The 20,981-nt window shown below is 49.9% G+C and overlaps 2 protein-coding genes across 2 annotated transcripts in view; one reads left to right on the plus strand and one right to left on the minus strand.

Annotated features, from left to right (window-relative positions):
* SNRNP35 (small nuclear ribonucleoprotein U11/U12 subunit 35) overlaps positions 1 to 3,089 on the plus strand; it is a 34,544-nt gene extending 31,455 nt beyond the window's left edge. Inside the window, exon 4 of the mRNA XM_085877638.1 lies at positions 2,608 to 3,089. Coding sequence (XP_085733764.1) covers positions 2,608 to 3,036 — 429 coding nt within the window. The 3' untranslated portion in view covers positions 3,037 to 3,089. The remainder of the gene's footprint in view (positions 1 to 2,607) is intronic.
* A 7,700-nt stretch (positions 3,090 to 10,789) lies between these two features.
* PLBD2 (phospholipase B domain containing 2) overlaps positions 10,790 to 20,981 on the minus strand; it is a 72,242-nt gene continuing 62,050 nt past the window's right edge. The window contains exons 10-12 of the mRNA XM_085877632.1: positions 13,338 to 13,490; positions 12,642 to 12,804; positions 10,790 to 12,552 (exon numbers count right to left, since the gene is read on the minus strand). Of these exons, the coding sequence (XP_085733758.1) occupies positions 12,385 to 12,552; positions 12,642 to 12,804; positions 13,338 to 13,490 (484 nt within the window). The 3' untranslated portion in view covers positions 10,790 to 12,384. The remainder of the gene's footprint in view (positions 12,553 to 12,641; positions 12,805 to 13,337; positions 13,491 to 20,981) is intronic.

Here is a 20,981-nt window from a genome sequence, read left to right on the forward strand (position 1 = left end):
GGTGCCAGGCACAATAAATCTTGCCCATTTTGTAATTTTGACCAATGACCATGTCCCCCAAAACTTCAGACCCTACCGATCTTCACAAATAAAATATGCATTTTTCACTAAAGGAATGGATATGATTATAAGTGACAAATAGAATAAGTTCACTATAAGCTTAGTTTGAAGTAAATCACATCATTTTTGATGAAGTTGAGTGAAAAACTATTTTGATCTTTTCGGGACCTTGACCTTGATCTTTGATCCAATTGGACCCAAAAGTTAATGGGGTCGTCAAAGGTTCATTGCCCACCTGTGGATTAAATTTGATAGTGTTTGCTATCGCCGTTTTGCCGTAAAGTTGCTAACAGACAGACAAACAAACCGGACAATTACAATATCCCGCTCCCTCCCTCCGGGGGGGGGGGGATAACAATGTCCAACCTTAAAAGCCCAGGCCCAGATGGAATTCTAAACTTCTGGCTGAAACAACTTGATGCTCTCCACAATCACTGGATATACACCAGGATATTCAATGAAATGATCCAAGAGGAAAAGGCAGTAGATAAGCTTCTTATAGAAGGAAACACATTTCTCATCCCAAAATCTGGAGAAACCCATCTTCCTCACAAATACCAGCCAATATCATGCCCTCCGTCAACATACAAATTTCTAACAGGCATCATTACAGAAATTATGTACCATCACCGAACACAACAAGGTTTGGAGGCAGAACAAAAGCGATGTAAGAGAGGTTGCTATCGAACAATTGACCACATACTACTGAACAAGGCCATCCTTGAAAATTGCAAAATGCGAGGAACCAAATTGTCCACTGCCTGGGTAGACATGAGGAAGCTTTTGACAGTGTCCCACATTCGTGGATGATAAAATGCATGCAAATATACAAAATCAATCTCCAAATAATCAAACTGATTGAGAAAGCAATGGAGCTCTGGAATATCACATTTATATTTTAGCACTCAGAAGGAAATATCGAAATACCAGATGTGAAAAAATGGCGTAGGATCTTCCAGGGAGACAGTCTTTCCCCCCTCTTGTTTTGTCTGGCTCTGGACCCACTGAGTAACCTCATCAACAAACAAAGACACAGATACACCCTAACAACCAATACAAGAACATCTCAAGAAAAAGGAAAGGTGACACCTACTATACAGGGATGATTTAAAGGTCTTCGCACCAAATGACGAAAAATTGACAGAACAGCTAAAACAACGAAAGCGGTTCTCTGAGGACATTCAAATTAATTTATACGAGATAAGTGTGCCAAGTGCACATTTGTACAAGGTAAACCAACAAAGACAAAATCAGAATTGACCTTGAAACAATGACACAGCAGATAGAAAATGGAGCATCATACAAATACCTCAGGGTAGAAGAGGGCCACCAAATATGTCACAAACAAATGCGCAAAACAATCGCCAAAGAATACCTTCAGAGAACGAAGCTGATCCTGAAAACGTACCTCTCCCCAAGAAATAAAATAAAAGCCATAAACCACCTCAGTGTTACAATATAGCTGTGGAACAATAAACTGGCCCCAATCAAAAATCAATAAGTTAGACATCAAAACAAGAAAACTCCATACCATCCACAAAATGTTCTGTAAAAATCAGTGCATCCTGAGAATGTACCTGCCAAGACTGGAGGGAGGGAGCGGCCTGATAGAACTCAACCAGGTGCACAGAGCGACGAGTGTAGGACTAGCTGAGTACGGGAAATGCTCAACAGACTTTCGGATTCAATTTGTAAACAAACATGAACACAACAAACCTGAAAAAGTCTCCCTAATTCACCTTGCAAGGAATTTCCAAAAACAAGTGCGAATAGAAGATACTTCACAGAAAAATGAAACGGCAACAAATACAGCCCCAATAATTGCAAAAAAGAAAAATATATAAAAAGAAATATCAACAATTATCCACCAACAACTGCAAGAATGACAAAAGTGCAGGAAAATACAAGAAATAATTGGACCGAGTTGAGTTGTGATCGACAAAGAAGGTGATCTTGATCAGGTGATTCAAGTTGTTGTATATATGACAGGTCCATTTATGTATTACCCCTAGATCATCACATTCTCCTTCCCCCATTTTCCCCCCCCCCGACTCTCTTCCCTTTTGTCACATTTATTTATCTTAATTGGTCTCCTCATTTTGCCTCGACATAACACAAGCTATGTACGAGTCATCTTTTTGGTCATAACTTTGGGGAGAGGCGGTCTGTGACCCCCGTCACCTGTTTTTCGGGGAGAAACCATCCATATACAGTATGTGAGCAAAGGGTCATCGCTCTTAAGCATTGGTTCAGGTTCTAAATCCACTCATCCTTTGATACACTCTACAATGTTGTTGCAGAGATGGATGCAAAATGAACACGAACACGAACAGACATCATTGTGTTATACATTACTTGGAATGGTTACATAACTTGTAAAACATTTGAGCAAGGACTCTACTTACATTCATACATAGTTTCCTTGAGTGTATCAGTTTATGTGTTGAGTATTGTTGCAATGGAAGCAGGAATGTCACATTATATCTCAATTTTCATCATTATTATTAATCTTCCTCATTTTCCTATTGTTTTTCATTTTGCCTTCAGGTGTTTATAGATTGGGAGCTCGGGCGGACTCTCGCTGGCTGGGTTCCTCGACGTCTCGGCGGAGGCCTCGGGGGCAAGAAGGAATCTGGTCAGCTGAGGTTTGGCGGACGAGATCGTCCATTTCGAAAACCCATCTTGATGACAACACGAGGACGTGAAGGGAGATTTGGTTGGGAGAGATTCGGTGGGGAACGAAGAAGAAGAAACTTTGCAAGAGCTTTTGCGTCTGATGGCAAACCAATAAGGGATAAAGGAAGGGTGAGCGGCGAGAGGGGAAGACGGACTGAGGAAGGTGAGCAAGCAAACGAAGTGAGGTCGAGGGACACTCGAGAAAAGGAATGGCCTTGTCGGAATCGCCATAATAACACAGAGGATGTCAGAGAATGGAAAAGGAATAAAGACTGGGAAAGGGTCAGGGACAGGGACTGAAGATTGAGGTGTGGGAGAGAAGAACAGAACAAGTCGAAAAAAAAAAAAAATAAGAGAGACAACTGAGAAAAAGTGAGTCGATGGAAAGGAAGGTGAGAAATGACAGCTTTCCATGAATTTATTAAAGAGCAACCACCAGGAAGGACCAAATGAAGGGATTCTGATTGAAGTGAAGTGAAGGCTGTGTTGTTGGCGATGTGAATATTATTGGTAGATTACTTTTCCATAAGGTTATCATCTTTTGCCTTATAGATGTCCATGACTGTATCCTGGGCATGGAAGAACAAGCTTGAGGTCGACCTGCCTTAAATTTACTTGGCTCTTCATTCCACCAACCTCATGCTCTGCTTTATAGTTTAGTACACCCTTTGATTTATCTTGGTGTAAATATTGTGTGAATTTCAAATAAAACATGTTGTGCTGTACTTGTGGTAATTTTCATGTGTGTTACTGTAAACTGATTTCTGAAATATACTCTGGTACTGAGAGTGCTGTGAGATGTGGTAGTTCCATCTCTTACTTATTTTCAGTTGTTAATGGAGTTCACCAGGGGTGTGTACTGGCCCCCACACTTTTCAGCACTTGTATGGACTACATTATTGGGAGGATGTCGGAGAGATCAATTTGTGGTGCATCCTTTGGGAATGTCAAGATCTCTGACTTATTTCACAGATGATTCAATCATCTTTACAGAGACCCTGGATATCCTTATAGGGGCCCTAAAGGCACTGAATGAGGAGTCTAAGCTGCTGGGATTGTGGGTTTCCTGGATCAAAACCAAGATCCAGGCTTTCAATGATATCTTGGATGCTGCAATCATGTCTGTACCTGTTTGTGGTGAGGATGTTGAGGTCACAGAGAGATTCACTTACCTTGGCAGTGATATTCATGTCTCCACATGTTGACCCAGAGGTCAATAGACAGCTGGTTCAGGCTGAGTCGGGAGTTATGGATTCACTGGAACATGTGGTGTGACGCTGTCGATACCTCGGTCAGTCAGGTATGGGAGCATGTGCCAGAACCGCGCGTCGCTGCGTCCACTTTCCGCTGGTACTCCAGGGGCCTCCGTCTGGCCTTTCCCCAGGCAGATCCCAGGCCCATCCCCATCTCCTTGAGATGCTGGTCAACCTGCTGCAACCACGAGGCACGTGGTCGGCCCATTGGCCTCCTCCACTCACGAGACTCCCTCGCTGAGAGAATCTGGTGAGCAGGATCAGTGTCAGGAAAACGAGCCACATGTCCATACAGCCGCAACTGACGCTCACGGACTATGCAGGTAACAAATCTCATCCAAATCTCTCTCAGCAACTGCTCGTTGGACACAAAATCTGACCAGTGATAGCAAAAGATTCTCCGAAGAGACCTGGTACCAAAGGAATTAGGTCTCCATCTCAGATCCTTGGTCAGAGTCCAAGTCTCACATCCATAGAGCAAGACTGGAAGCACCAAGGACCTGAAGACTCGGACTTTCGTCCTCCCGCACAGGTACCGGCAGCGCCACACCCCATGATCCAGTGAATCCATGACTCCCCAGGCCCGACCCAGACATCTATTGACCTCTGGCTCAACATGTGGAGACATGAATAATCACTGCCAAGGTAAGTGAATCTCGCCACAACGTCAACATCCTTACCACAAACAGACACAGACAGGACAGCAGCATCCAAGATATCATTGAAAGCCTGGATCTTAGTTTTGACCCAAGACACCCATAATCCCAGCGGCTCCGACTCCTCATTCAGCACCTCGAGGGCCCCCAAAAGGATATCTAAAGTCTCTGCAAAGATGACCGCATCATCTGCGAAATCATGGTCTGAGATCTTGACATTCGCAAAAGATGCACCGCAGCTTGATCTTTCTGACATCCTCCCTAAAATCCAGTCCATACAAGTGCTGAAAAGTGTGTGGGCCAGTACACACCCCTGACGAACTCCAGTAACAACTGAAATAAGTCAGAGATGGTACCACCACACTTCACAGCACTCTCAGTACCAGAGTGGAGTTCAGACATCAGATCGATCAGTTTTGGTGGCACCCCACGAAGACCAAGAATCCTCCAGAGGGCATCCCGATTCACTGAATCGAACGCTTTACAGAGATCAACATAGGCTGCAAGCAGCCCCTGCCGAAACTCTCGTCTGCGTTTGGTGAGGACACGAAGAGCAAGGATACGGTCAATCGTTGACCTCTTTGGTGTAAAGCCTGACTGCTCTGGACGCTGGTGCTCAAGCAGATGGTGGCGAACCCTATCGAGAATTATCCGAGCAAAGACCTTGCCCGGCACTGAGAGCAGCGTCACCCCTCGGTAGTTGTTGCAGTCTTGGCGATCACCCTTCCCTTTCCAGAGAGGGACAACAAGGCCCCTCTTCCAATCAGTTGGGATGATGCCTATGTTCCAGGCAGAGCACAAAACTGCATGCAACGGTAAGAGTGCAGCATTTCCACCAGCCTTGAGAAGTTCAGCATGGATGCCACAGATCCCTGGAGCTTTACCCCGTTTCAACCGGTTCACCGCAGCCCGTGTTTCCACAAGCGAAGATGGACCACAGTTGATTGGAGGGTCAGCAACAGGGATAGTAACACCCTTGACGTCCAACTCGACAGCTGGGGAATCAGCCTGGTACAACCGCTCAAAGTAACCGGCCCAGCAGGCCTTCACTTCATACCTCTGTCGGAGGACGAAAGTCTCAGTTGAAGTTCTTGGTGCTTCCAGTCTCGTTCTATGGATGCGAGACGGACTCTGACCACAGATCTGAGATGGACGCTTAACTCCTTCGGTACCAGGTCTCTTCGAAGAATGCTTGGCTAACCCTAGTCAGGCTTTGTGTCCAACGAGTGGTTGCTGAGAGAGATTCAGATGAGATTTTTTACCAGTAGAGTCCGTGAGCTGCGGCTGTATGGACATGTGGCTCGTTTTTCCTCACGCTGATCCTGCTCACCAGATTTTCTCAGCGAGGGAGCCTCGTGAGTGGAGGAGGCCAATGGGCCAACCACGTGCCTCGTGGTTGCAGCAAGGAGATGGGAATGGGGCAGGCATCTGCCTGAGGGATGGTCAGATGGAGGCCCTGGAGTAGCGGCGGAGAGTGGACGCAGTGATGCATTGCTCTGGCGCATCTCCCATACCTGACCTGACTGTAAACACAATTATTCCAATTTCACATTTTGGTCTAAAATTTATGCAAAGCAACAAAAGCCTCAACAAACGATGGATTAATGTTTTTTTCATGTCGTTTAATCAACTCTGGTTAGGCAATCCTGCGTGATTTGTCTGTATACGTATGTGTATATGAATGTGTGTATATGTGTATGTATGTGTACGTGTGTATATATGTACGAGTATATACGTGTGTATATGTATTTGTGTGTGTGAAAATGTGTATGTGTGTATGTGTTAGACCACCGACCTGTCTGCAATGACGAAGTGATAGGCCCATTGACTCAGCGTCATTGTGGGAGATTCCAATAATCTTGAAGGCCTTGGTTTCCACTGTGTCAAGCTGCGCAAGATATGAGGCAGAAGAGATAGCCTAGAGGGGAGAGCAATACTCCTCCAAGCTGCAGATGAAAGCCTAGAAGGTGAATAGCAGGTCAGATGTGCCAAGAAAGGACTTTGCACATTGGAGAATACCCACTTTGTGGAGGCCAACTTTGAAATGTGGTTTGCCCAAGAAAGATCATGGTTGATGGTGATGACTGAACGTCCTCAAGAGGATTGCTAAAGGCCCCGTCACACCTTGACGATTTAGCCAACGTATGCAAAATTGGGCTAAAATGCTGGCACACGTCGAATACGTTATGGGTAAGTTTGTATACGTTAAGAGCACGCTGAAAAACACTGCCATACGTCGTAGTACGCTGGCTTTCATCGTTGTACCTTGCGGTTGTCCTCAAATTTTAGCATGCTTCAAATTTTACGACGTATGCCAGCGTATGACTCACATGTTCCGCTACGCTGGCCATAAGTTGTAGGCACGTCATGCGATCGTTGACACACGTCAACGCACGTTACTTGTAAGTTACTCATAAGTCGAAACACGTCAAGGTAATGCTTAGCGTACCCAAAACTTATTTCTAACCTATGAGTAACGTGCTTTGAACCTATGTGTAACGTACCTCCAACGCATATTGAAGTATTTGATTGACGTCTTCCGGACGATCACAGAACTTACTGAACGCGTTTCTAATTTACAGCTACCGTATAATGGCGTATTGGCAGCGTTTAAAAAAAAAAAAAAAAACAGCAACAACAATAACTTCCGATATTTCGTCACGTACCATTACGTCACGTCACGTCCGATTTCCTCTTCAGTTTGCTCGTCTTATTCTTAGTTCCTCCTCTGTGAATATTTTCTGTTCGAGGATAGTCACATCGACGTCGAAACTTAAAAGCAAATATCATGAATTTTAAAATATATTCGGACAGACTAAAAAAACAAAAACAAACAACAACTTCAGATATTTCGTCACGTGCCTTCACGGAACCAAGGAGAAAAAAAGAAAATGTGCCTTGACGGAGAAAATAAGTTTTGGGTATGCTAAACATTACCTCGACGTGTTTCGACTTATGAGTAACTTACAAGGAACTTGTGTCGACGCGTGTCAACGATCGCATATCGCACCTACAACTTATTCCCAGCGCAGCGGAACGTGTGAGCCATACGGCGAGTTCGTCGTAAAATTTTCAGCATGCTTGAAATTTCACGACGTACTTAACTTTCCACGAAATATGACAGCATACTTCATCGTTTTTCAGTGTGCTCTTAACGTATACACAACTTACCCATACCGTATTCGACGTGTCCCAGCGTTTTAGACACATTTTTCATAGGTCGGCACACGCTGGCTAAATCATCAAGGTGTGACTGCGTGGTTGACACTTCAAATTCTCAGGTGGTTATGATTTAAATCGGCGAGCGGCAGGTTTTTAACAGGCTACGCCACGAGTTCGTCGGCGATACGTGCAGCGCGCTATGCCTAAGTTAAACTATCGTTGGGCATAGGTTGTGAACGCCGACAACAGGCGAAGCATTCGTTGGTACAAGTTATCGAAAAGACAACGAAACGTTCTGTGCCCGTTACTCATATGTTATGCATACGACCAACACGTTATGAATACGACCAAAACTTTAAAAAAACATCAAAATTTCAGCGTACGCCAACGTTTTATACATTTTTATACGTTGCCATTGCTGGCAAAATCTTCAAGGTGTGACAGCGCCTTAAGAAAGTAGATGGGAGGGTTTGCCAGACAGTTCTTAAGGAGGGAGAGATTTGGCTGGATGATGGTTTTAAATATTTTGAGGAATTTTAAGTCTCCCTGGGATTCATAATCGGTATTTTTTATTTCACTGATAAAGGCAATGTAATAGGTTAATTTCTTGTAATTCACAGATGAATTGTCTTGGTGTCTAACTCGCTTTAAGGAAAAAAGAAAACTCCTGTTCCACCTCTGAAAAGAAAAATCATTCCCCTTTGCAAAATGCACTTTATTGCAGATTAATGTGCCAAATGAAGTCTGCAACACATCTTTTTTTCTTTAAAAGGTCGAGGCTCATGGAAGAGCAAGGTGACATGCGAACTGACAGTGGGGCAACATTTGAGATACAAAGTCGAGGTTCACAGAAAGACCAACAAACGAAAGAGACATGACAAAATGAGACGGAGGAATAATTGGAGAAAGAGACTGGGGATGAGGACATGGGGTGAACAAGTAGGATACAAAAAAAAAAAAAATCAAACAGAGCAAGAATGGGATGAAAGAAAACTAAAAACCAAGGATGAAACAGCAATGGAACAAAAACAAACAAACAGGTTGGTGGAGGGAGAGGAGAGAAGCATAATAACCTGGAATGGAAGGTGTTTGTCAAAGGTTAATGAAGGTAGAAAAGATCATAAATGTGGATGGGAGATGAGCTGAGGAGGTAGTTGGATGCAAAGCAAAGGAATGAACGAACAAGAAAAGAAAAGTGGGGGGAAGGGGTTGGAAACACAGAAACACGCAAGAGGGTTGGGTGAGGCAGGATCAATGGGGATTAAAACTAGAATGGCACTCTTCGTCGCGACGTCAACAGATATGCCTCCGTCCACATTATTACATCATTATAATACTTGTACCAAGTTTGATTGAAACCCCTTCAGCTGTTCTCAAGTATCACATTTTTACCTGACGTGACCTCTGACCTTTGACCTCTTGATGTGAAAATTTAATCAGTTCATCGTTGTATCATACTGCATACTTTACCAAGTTCGGTCAAAATCCCATCACTGGTTCACAAGTTAGTGCGGTAACAGAATTTTTACCTCACGGGACCTTTGACTTCTTGATCCCAAAATCGAATCGGTTTATCTTTACATCATTATACATACTTGTACCAGGTTTGACTTGGATCCCTTCAGCTATTCTTAAGTCATCGCCATAGCCAAAACCTATCACGGACGGGCAGCCGGATGGACAATCCAAAAACTTCGTGAGCGGAGGCATTAAAAATCGAAAATAGTAGGTAAGGAGGGAAGATGTCAGTGCACTACCTCCTTCAAGTCTGGGAAAGTGATTTCGATGATATCATGTTCTTAGAACCAAACAGTTTCTCAGTTACCAACGTAACTAAAGAACAGTTTTGGTAAACATGATAAACAAATATGCATACATACCTACAAGGGGAGCATGTACCACTGTGTGTTGCTGTGTTCACTTTCTGCCGGTACTCCAGGGACCTCTGTTTGACCATCCCCCAGGCAGATGCCGAGCTCATACCCATCTCTTTGGGATAGGACATTCCAGGTACCCACTGGAAGGGACCGCCTCAGGTTAACTCGAGGAGACCGCTGTCTGGGAGACGACACCTCAACACCATCCCGAAACACACTACAGTGTGTTTTGCGGTGGCTGGAGTGCAAATCCTGCCACCAACCTCCAAGGGAAGGTAACCAACTGCAGGAGGACATCCGCAGACGCAGTTGGGACCAGATATGGATGGCCGTTGGCTCATAAGGAGCTCCTCCACCCTTTGTCAGGTTTTGTATTTAATTCTGCTGGTGTCCATGTCCATACACCCTCCTCACCAGGGGGACCTGGTGGGGGGAGTCCGTTTTGTCAGCAACACTCAACCAGGAACAGGTTAGTCTGCGGGTTTTACATGTTGCCCGTAGCAAGTCACAGATCTGATCTTGCCTGACCTGCAATCAGGGTTGGGTATCGCCGTATCGGCCGGGCTGCTTTGTACCCTCTATTCATATTGCACAATGCAGGACCCCTATCCTCAAGCGATTGCTCACCCCAGCCTGCGAGTAGCCAGATTACAAGCGCATGCCACTGGCCAGCAACAAATGTAATAAAACTAGAACGGCACTCAGTAGAGCACATAGCCACATACCTGTGCCAGGCTGAACAATTCATGTTTCGTATCACACTGATATGTCGGATCTGGATCCGGACCTGAACCAAATTCGAATCAGCTTGTTCTTGTCACACACCAAACTCATCTACCAAGTTTTGTCATAACTTGTCCACAATTTTTTCGTTGGTGTCCCATCTCTCAATGGTGAAGAATCACTGAAAAAAAAACAACATTCTCGTAATTCGGATCCAGATCTTCACCAAAATAGAGTCAATTCGTCCTTGTCACACACCCAACTTTTCCACTAAATTTTGTCCGAATCCATCCATAACTTTTTGAGATATCGTGCTCACAGACTGAAGTGAAAACAACGTCCATCCACCTTTGGTGGCGGAGGTAATGATTAAACCAAGGCATAAATCATGAGGTTTTTATTAAATTTTTTTGTTTTTGTTCAGTCACCATATAGATGCATCATTGTAATCAGATTTCTTAATAATTAAAGATGTTAAACTCTAGAGTACTTACATAATGGCCATTCCAAATTGGCCCACAGTAAACACCATCTTTATCAGCATGGAAAGTGGACCAAGACAGATGCCCCCCAATCAGGTCTCCCTAAATGAAATTGCAAACCTGTGCCTTCTCTTTCCCAAAAGAGAAATGAATAAAACCTTGTGGTCAATTTTACCACATTCCAGGGTGCAATGGCGTATGATGTTCCGCGCTTGTCACGACTATGGTCACTACAATGTTACAAATGTGCCAATGAAGAACACAATTTGTTTAAAAGCAGAAAATAGTGATGGCAGAGAATCAACACCCATTTGTGTCATTTCTCTTATTCCTTTGTGGGAGAGCGTGGGGTCACCAGAATCAAAAACGCAATACCATGTGTCAAATCTTCCAATTCAATATTCTTTGGTAGATACCAATCCATATTTAATCAGGAATTTCAATTTTACATTCTGGGAATAAAGAGAAAACTGTTGTTTTGATGTTTTTCACATCAAACTTGTTCTGAAAAATTGCACGACTGTATTTGTTCCTTTTGGACATCGTACATTGTAAATTAGACCACCATGTACATTAAAAGTGCTTATGCTAAAACAGAAACCGTCATACTTTGGACTCATCATTTGTGCATTAAACAAAAGTCTGGAGGAGTCAACCACGCTGGGTGTGATTGAGGGAAGAAGAGAAAGAGGCTGACCTTGTATGTGCTGGATGGATGGGGGTAAAGGCTTGAAACCAAGCTGTCTCTACAGCACGATAGGGAAGTTTGGAGAAATCTGATCATGAATGTCACCGAAAGTTGGCCACGACCTGACGGAACGAGATAACATCATGATCGTGCTGACAGGATGGCCTAGAGGTACGCACACTCACCTCTAAGCCGTCTAGCCCGGGTTCGAATCCCAACCTTGCTATAAACTGTCATCACAGTGTTTCACAGGCAGGGTGATTCATCAATGTGTGCCATCCCTGATACACGTTAAAACGGGGTGTCTCATCTGCCGGCATTAGTTGGTGGACGTTAAAGATCCCCCAATGTCCTTCACGAAGAGTAGGTGAGCTATCGTACCGGCAACCTGAAGAAATTCAAAATTCCTCTCCTAACTGCTGCTGGGAGAGGGATGGCAAACCACTCAGCATGACCCTTGCCAAGAAACTGCTTCGGCAGCACCGACTCTCTGTAACGGAGTATGGTAAATCATTCGGACATCATAATTGTTGAAGGCTGGTTCCCCCATCCACCTAGGCTGGCAATTTGTGCAAAAATAAAAAGTTCAAAATGTTTCATTCCTAAAATATTACAACTTTGAAATTTCATATTTCTGTTCACTAGTGCACGAACGTAAATGTTAAAAGTGGATTATTTAGACCGTTGATCATTTGAATCTATTATTGCTGTAACAAATCACACAAAATTATTTTCAAAAACATGCTCAAGTTACCTTAACAAAATTCTACGAAATCAGCATTTGTGTAAATTTTCAGTGAAGAAAGCTCAATTCCAGGATATAAAAACCGGAAAGAAGTTCCAACAGTCAGGATGTCCAAAGTGGGGATAATGAGCATACGGAGAGCTTGACCAGCAGAACAGTGGTTGTTGTGCAGCCGTTGGGCCGGACTGTGCAAAAAAATTCTGAGTCGGATGCAGAGCGGACCAAGAGATCTGGGGGATTAGGAAAGGGAATGAATCATAATGAATGAGAGAAGGGAAATGGCAAAACAAAACGAGAGGGGCTTTAGAGAAGAAGCTACCTTGGCATCAGTTGCTCCATGACACCGCTGTGAAAGAAAGGGCAGGGGGAAAGATCCGTTGGCAGGGTTCAAGTCTGAGCGTGAGGCAATTGACAACTCGGCGTTCGGATGCGGTTGGCAGAGAGGGCACAACGATAGTGGATCGTGTTGAAAATCATTGTACCTGAAAAAGGGAGGGGAACAACAATTGGAACATGGGAAGACATTTCTCACCATCCCTCTTCCATCCCCCACCCCACCCCAACATTTTTTTCATTTTCAAAGAATGACGTGTTAAAACAAACAGTCACAAACTCTTGTAGAATTGTGTAAAATCAAAGTTACAAGGAGTAACGTTCATTCAGCTATCCTCAACAGTTTTTCTTGGACTCGTATCTGGTGCGTCCAAATGATAGCATCGCTTCTCTTGTTTACAAGGGGCATGGTCTGTGTTGCAGAAATACTGGAATGAAAATGGGATGGTGTGTGGATGGATATTTTTGAGAAGTTGGGAATAATTGGGGTCATTAAAAGAAGTAGGAATGGACAGACTGGCCAAATTCCAAGTTCCTGCTGGAATGCGCAGTTGCTTATCACGGCATAACCACACCTCACTAACGATGCAACCAGCAGTCCAAATCATAAATAAACCCCGGTGCAACTGGAATTTGCGAGATTATGATCTTCATCCATATTAACCCTCAAAACAAACATCACCTCATCATCTTGAGCATAGAGATTACATCGGTGACGGATCCCTGATCCCGACGGAATATCCTTGCACGTGGACATTGCTCGTGGTCAAACATAGGTCCGTAGCGATCAACCAGTTCCTGTTGGTTCGAAGCGTTCCTTATCGTTGGGAAAAATCTGCAACAAGCGCAAACAAATGAAATCGATCAAATAACAAAAAACAATTAATAATAGAGCTTGGCCAGATGAAGATTAAAGAATCATTATGAAATCTGTCAGCTATGACCTCTCCTGGACCAACCTGTCTTTTTTACCACCTGTCGTCCCTCCCTCTGCACTCTCAGATCTCGGACCCGAATCACCTTCTCCAAGACGCGTGCATTCTTACGGGAATCCTCTCCTGGTTAAACTCCTAAAATCCAGCTATAATCTCCTATTTTCTTCCATTTGTTGGACTGCCTTCCTGAGGCCGTACAAGCTTACTCTTCCTTCCAGGGCTTAAAGTTTGTGGTACACCACAATTTCATATCCCAACCATAAAATGGTTTTTTTCACCATCAACTCTCCATAAGTCACTACTTTTACTTGAAGATGGCTCTCTCTTTTCTTTCTTTTTTTCCTCTGTTTGTCTGTCTGTCTGTCTGTCTGACACACACACACCATTCCATTCCATTGCTTCTCACGTTTACCTGCTGCTTCACTGACAGAATATTGCTCTTCTTGACGGGGAGGTAACGGGGGAGGGATGGCAGCACGAGGGTGAGGGGAAGGGAAGGCAGCACGAGGGGGAGGGAATGCGGTGCGAGGGGAGGGAATGCAGCGCGAGGGGAGGGAATGCAGCGCGAGGGGAGGGAATGCAGCGCGAGGGGAGGGAATGCAGCGCGAGGGGAGGGAATGCAGCGCGAGGGGAGGGAATGCAGTGCGGGGGGGAAGGAATGCAGTGCGAGGGGGAAGGAATGCAGTGCGAGGGGAGGGAATGCAATGCGAGGGGAGGGAATGCAATGCGAGGGGGAGGGAATGCGGTGTGAGGGGAGGGAATGCGGTGTGAGGGGGAGGGAATGTGGCGCGAGGGGAGGGAATGCGGCGCGAGGGGAGGGAATGCAGTGTGAGGGGAGGGAATGCGAGAGGAGGGAGGGAATGCGAGAGGCAGCATGATGGGAAGGAAAGGACGATAAAACATACCCAAAACAGCTACATTTTCTTTATAACTGCTGGGTTCTACATAAAAGCAGGCAGGAGAATTTAAAACCCAGGCTATCTACTTGGCAAAGCCCTGCCTGCTTGCTTGCACATGCAGCAACCTTTGCACCCCTCCGGTTGGCAAACTCCGAATCGGATTCGTACATGCTAAACTCTGCAGTAGCTGTTTCAAATTCAAACTAAAATGGTAGTCAGTCCTTAGCAGTCTCCTTAACAGAGGGGGGGAGGGGTGGAGAACAGAGGGAGAAGGGTGGAAGTGAGAGGGAGAAGGGTGGGAGTGAGAGGGAGAGGGAGAAGTGTGTGGAGTGGGAGAGGGAGAGGGGTGTGGAGTGGGAGAGGGGTATGGGGTGTGAAGTGGGAGAGGGGTATGGGGTGTGGAGTGGGAGAGGGGTATGGGGTGTGGAGTGGGAGAGGGGTATGGGGTGTGGAGTGGGAGAGGGAGAGGGGTATGGGGTGGGAGTGGGAGAGGGGTATGGGGTGGGAGTGGGAGAGGGGTATGGGGTGGGAGTGGGAGAGGGGTATGGGGTGGGAGTGGGAGAGGGAGAGGGAGAGGGGGTATGGGGTGGGAGTGGGAGAGGGGTATGGGGTGGGAATGGGAGAGGGGTATGGGGTGGGAGTGGGAGAGGGGTATGGGGTGGGAGTGGGAGAGGGGTATGGGGTGGGAGTGGGAGAGGGGTACGGGGTGGGAGTGGGAGAGGGGTACGGGGTGGGAGTGGGAGAGGGGTGCGGGGTGGGAGTGGGAGAGGGGTACGGGGTGGGAGTGGGAGAGGGGTATGGGGTGGGAGAGGGGGGGTGGGAGAGGGGAGGGACGGGGTGGGAGTGGGAGAGGGGGAGGGTGTGGAGTGGGAGTGGGAGAGGGGAGAGTGTGGAGTGGGAGAGGGAGGGGTGTGGAGTGGGAGAGGGAGAGGGGTGTGGAGTGGGAGAGGGAGAGGGGTGTGGAGAGGGAGAGGGGTGTGGAGTGGGAGAGGGAGAGGGGTGTGGAGTGGGAGAGGGAGAGGGGTGTGGGTGGGAGAGGGTATGGGGTGGGGGTGGGAGAGGGTATGGGGTGTGGAGTGGGAGAGGGTATGGGGTGTGGAGTGGGAGAGGGGTATGGGGTGTGGAGTGGGAGAGGGGGTATGGGGTGTGGAGTGGGAGAGGGGTATGGGGTGTGGAGTGGGAGAGGGTATGGGGTGTGGAGTGGGAGAGGGTATGGGGTGTGGAGTGGGAGAGGGGTATGGGGTGTGGAGTGGGAGAGGGGTATGGGGTGTGGAGTGGGAGAGGGGTATGGGGTGTGGAGTGGGAGAGGGGTATGGGGTGTGGAGTGGGAGAGGGGTATGGGGTGTGGAGTGGGAGAGGGGTATGGGGTGTGGAGTGGGAGAGGGTATGGGGTGTGGAGTGGGAGAGGGGTATGGGGTGTGGAGTGGGAGAGGGGTATGGGGTGTGGAGTGGGAGAGAGGGGTATGGGGTGTGGAGTGGGAGAGGGGTATGGGGTGTGGAGTGGGAGAGGGGTATGGGGTGTGGAGTGGGAGAGGGGTATGGGGTGTGGAGTGGAGGTGTGGGTGTAGAGGGTAGGGGTGTGGAGTGGGAGAGGGGTATGGGGTGTGGAGTGGGAGAGGGTATGGGGTGTGGAGTGGGAGAGGGGTATGGGGTGTGGAGTGGGAGAGGGGTATGGGGTGTGGAGTGGGAGAAGGGGTATGGGGTGTGGAGTGGGAGAGGGGTATGGGGTGTGGAGTGAGAGGGAGAGGGATATGGGGTGGGAGAGGGAGAGGGGTATGGGGTGGGAGTGGGAGAGGGAGAGGGGTATGGGGTGGGAGTGGGAGAGAGGGAGAGGGGTATGGGGTGGGAGTGGGAGAGGGGTATGAGGGTGGGAGTGGGAGAGGGTGGAGAGAGGAGAGGGGTATGGGGTGGGAGTGGGAGAGGGAGAGGGGGTATGGGGTGGGAGTGGGAGAGGGAGAGGGTATGGGGTGGGAGTGGGAGAGGGAGAGGGTATGTGGTGGGAGGGAGAGGAAGAGGGTATGGGGTGGGAGTGGGAGAGGGGAGAGAGGGTATGGGGTGGGAGTGGGGAGAGGGAGAGGGGTATGGGGTGGGAGTTGGAGAGGGGTATGGGGTGGGAGTGGGAGAGGGTATGGGGTGGGGAGTGGGAGAGGGGTATGGGGTGGGAGTGGGAGTGGGAGAGGGGTATGGGGTGGGAGTGGGAGAGGGGTATGGGGTGGGGAGTGGGAGAGGGGTATGGGGTGGGAGTGGGAGAGGGGTATGGGGTGGGAGTGGGGAGAGGGGTATGGGGTGTGGAGTGGGAGAGGGAGAGGGGTGTGGTGTGGGAGAGGGAGAGGGGTGTGGAGTGGGAGAGGGAGAGGGGTGTGGAGTGGGAGAGGGAAAGGGGTGTGGAGTGGGAGAGGGGTGTGGAGTGGGAGAGGGAGAGGGGGGGTCAGGCAGATTTTTAACATCCATTCGAGAGACGGCACACACACTGATCAAACCCTGCCTGTGAACCACTGAGATGACCGTTTATAGCTGGGTCAGAATTCAAACCCAGGCGAGACAGCTGAAACCAAGTGTGCATACCTCTCGGCTATCCTGCTTTGTAACAACTGAAAACATTTTTAACCTCTGCCATCGAAATGGACGGAGGTTACTGTTTTCACCCCTGTCTGTTTGTTTGTGAACAGTGTTACGGAAAAACTCCTGGACGGATTTCAACGAAACTTGGTGGGGAATTAGGTATGGTCCAAGGATCATGCCATGAGATTGTGGATTTGGGCCAAAGTCCAATATGGCCGCTATGGCGGCCATTTTGAAAAAATATTTGAATTTTTTTTTTTTGCATTTCTTGGTGTTTTAAGTGATTTCCAACCCCCCTCCCCCCAAAAAAAATATCTGTTGGAGAAAAGAAAAAAAAAAAAAAACTTGGAAAATTTTACTTTTTTCAAATAAAAAGTGTGGGAGTGGGGTGGGAGACTAGATCTCCCACCCCACCGCTGTCCCTCTCCCACTCCACACGCCTCTCCCACTCCACACGCCTCTCCCTCTCCCTCTCCCACTCCACAAGCCTCTCCCTCTCCCTCTCTCCCACTCACACGCCTCTCCCTCTCCCTCTCCCACTCCACACGCCTCTCCCTCTCCCTCTCCCACTCCCACCGCCTCTCCCTCTCCCTCTCCCACCGCCTCTCCCTCTCCCTCTCCCACTCCACACGCCTCTCCCTCTCCCTCTCACTCCACACACGCCTCTCCCTCTCCCTCTCCCCACTCCTCTGCGCCTCTCTCCCTCTCCCACTCAACACGCCTCTCCTCTCTCCCTCTCCCTCTCCCACTCCACACGCCTCTCCCTCTCCCTCTCCCTCTCCCACTCCCACACGCCTCTCCCTCTCCCTCTCCCTCTCCCACTCCTGCGCCTCTCCCTCTCCCTCTCCCCTCTCCCACTCACACGCCTCTCCCTCTCCCTCTCCCTCCTCCACACGCCTCTCCCTCTCCTCTCTCCCTCTCCCACTCCACACGCCTCTCCCTCTCCCTCTCCCTCTCCCACTCCACACGCCTCTCCCTCTCCCTCTCCCTCTCCCACTCCACACGCCTCTCCCTCTCCCTCTCCCTCTCCCACTCCACCACGCCTCTCCCTCTCCCTCTCCCTCTCCTCCACACGCCTCTCCCTCTCCCTCTCCCTCTCCCACTCCACACGCCTCTCCCTCTCCCTCTCCCTCTCCTCCCTGCACTCTCCCTCTCCCTCTCCCTCTCACTCCACACGCCTCTCCCTCTCCCTCTCCCTCTCACTCACACGCCTCTCTCCCTCTCCCTTCTCCCCTCCACACGCCTCTCCCTCTCCCTCTCCCTCTCCCACTCACACGCCTCTCCCTCCCTCTCCCACTCCACACGCCTCTCCCTCTCCCTCTCCCTCTCCCACTCCACACGCCTCTCCCTCTCCCTCTCCCTCTCCCACTCCACACGCCTCTCCCTCTCCTCTCCCTCTCCCACTCACACGCCTCTCCCTCTCCCTCTCCCTCTCCCACTCCACACGCCTCTCCCTCTCCCTCTCCCTCTCCCCACTCCACACCATACTCTCCCTCTCCCTTTCTCCCTCTCCCACTCCACACGCCTCTCCACCTCTCCCTCTCCCTCTCCCACTCCACATCGCCTCTCCCTCTCCCTTCTCCCTCTCCCTCTCCCTCTCCCACTCCACTGCGCCTCTCCCTCTCCCTTTCCCACTCCTCCACCGCCTCTCCCTCTCCCTCTCCTCTCTCCCACTCCACACGCCTTCCTTTCCCTCTCCCTCCTTCTCTCTCCCACCTCACACCGCCTCTCTCCTCTCCCTCTCCCTTCTCCCACTCCCACACGCCTTCTCCCTCTCCCTCTCCTCTCCCCACTCTGCGCCTCTCCCTCTCCCTCCCGCTCTCCCACTCCCTGCGCCTCTCCCTCTCCCTCTCCCTTCTCCCCTCCCACACGCCTCTCCCTCTCCCTCTCCCTCTCCCTCCACACGCCCTCTCCCTTCTCCCTCTCTCCCTCTCCCCACTCCACACGCCTCTCCCTCTCCCTCTCCCTTTCTCCCACTCCCACACACGCCTCTATTCCCTTCTCCTCTCCCTCTCCCTTCTCCCACTCCATGTCGGGTCCCTCTCCCCCTTCTCCCTCTCTCACGTCCCTCCCACTCCACACACGCCTCTCCCTCTCCCTCTCCCTCTCCTCCACACGCCTCTCTCCTCTCCTCTCCACACGCCTCTCCTCTCCCTCTCCCTCTCCACTCCTGGCCTCTCCTCTCCCTCTCCTCTCCTCCACACGCCTCTCCTCTCCTCTCTCCCTCACTCCTACAGCCTCTCCCTCTCCCTCTCTCCCCTCCACACGCCTCTTCCCTCTCCTCTCCCTCTCCCACCTCCACACGCTCTCTCCTCTCCCTCTCCCTCTCCCACTCCACACGCCTCTCCCTCTCCCTCTCCTCTCCCACTTCCACACGCTTTCTCTCCTCTCCCTTCTCTACTCACACACGCTTCCCTTTCTCTCTCCCACTCCACACGCCTCTCCCTCTTCCCTTTCTCCCTCTCCCTCTCTCCCACTCACACGCCTTTCTCCCTCTTCCCTTCTCCCACTCCCACCGCCTCTCCCTCTCCCTCTGGCCCTCTCTCCCACTCCCACACGCCTCTCCCTCTCCCTCCCTCTCTCCACTCCACGCCTCTCCCTCTCCCTCTCCCTCTCTCCTCTCCCACTCACGCCTTCCCTCCCTCTACCCACACGCTCTCCCTCTCCCTCTCCCTCCCACACGCCTCTCCCTCTCCCAAATGGCGAAGATAGTATTAGTATTAAGTATTTCTTGTTAAATTTTTCTCCCTCTCCCTCTCCCACTTCCACACGCCTCTCCCTCTCCCTGGCGGATCCCTCTTAAATGATAGTAAATGGCCCTCTCCCTCCCACCGCCTCTCCCTCTCTAGTAAGTCCACTCTCCCTCTCCCTCTCCCCTCACCGCTCTCCCTCTCCCTCTCCCTCTCCCTTCTCCCTCTCCCTCCCACGTACGCCTCTCCCTCTCCCTCTCCCTCTCCCTCTCCCTCCACACGCCTCTCCCTCTCCCCTACTCCCTATTAAGTCTCCCTCTTTCCCTCCACCGCCTCTCCCTCTCCCTCTTCCCTCTCCCTCTCCCTCCACTTAAACGCCTCTCCCTCTCCCTCTCCCTCTCCCTACTCCCACTCCCACCACGCCCTCTCCCTCTCCCTCTCTCCCACTCCACAGTGGCGCCTCTTAGCCCTCTCCCTCTCCCCTCCACCACGCCTCTCCTCTCTCTCCCTCTCCCTCTCCCACTCCACGCCTCTCCCTCTCCCTTTCTCCCTCTCCTTTCTCTCCTTCCACAGCCTCTCCTCCCTCTCCCTCTCCCTCCTCCACACGCCTCTCCTCTCCTCTCCCTCTCCTCCACACGCTCAGTAAGTAATAAATGAAGACGTAAAGTAATCCCTCTCCTCTCCTCATCCCTCCTCCTCCATGGCACGCCTCTCCCTCTCTCTTTCTCCCTCTCCCACTCCACACGCCTCTCCCTCTCCCTCTCCCTCTCCTCCCACCGCCTCTCCCTCTCCCTCTCCCTCTCCGCACTCCCTAAATGGCGCCTCTCGCCTCTCCCTCTCTCCCTCTCCCTCCACACGCCTCTCTCCCTCTCCCTCTCCTCTCTCCCCTAATCTCTCACACGCCTCTCCCTCTCCCTCTCCCTCTCCCCTCCCACACGCCCTCTCCCTCTCCCTCTCCCTCTCCCACTCCACACGCCTCTCCCTCTCCCTCTCCTCTCTCTCCACTCCCACCGCCTCTCCCTCTCCCTCTCCCTCTCCCACTCCCACACGCCTCTCCCTCTCCCTCTCCCTCTTCCCACTCCCCTGCCGCTCTCCCTCTCCCTCTCCCTCTCTCCCACTCCACACGCCTCTCCCTCTCCCTCTCCCTCTCCCTCTCCCACTCCACACGCCTCTCCCTCTCCCTCTCCCTCTCCCTCTCTCCCACTTCCCACCGCCTCTCCCTCTCCCTCTCCCTCTCCCC

The sequence above is a fragment of the Eptatretus burgeri genome, chromosome 4 (genome assembly GCF_056783735.1).
Source record: "Eptatretus burgeri isolate ZD-2024b chromosome 4, Ebu_testis_v1, whole genome shotgun sequence".
NCBI classification, from domain to species: domain Eukaryota; kingdom Metazoa; phylum Chordata; class Myxini; order Myxiniformes; family Myxinidae; genus Eptatretus; species Eptatretus burgeri.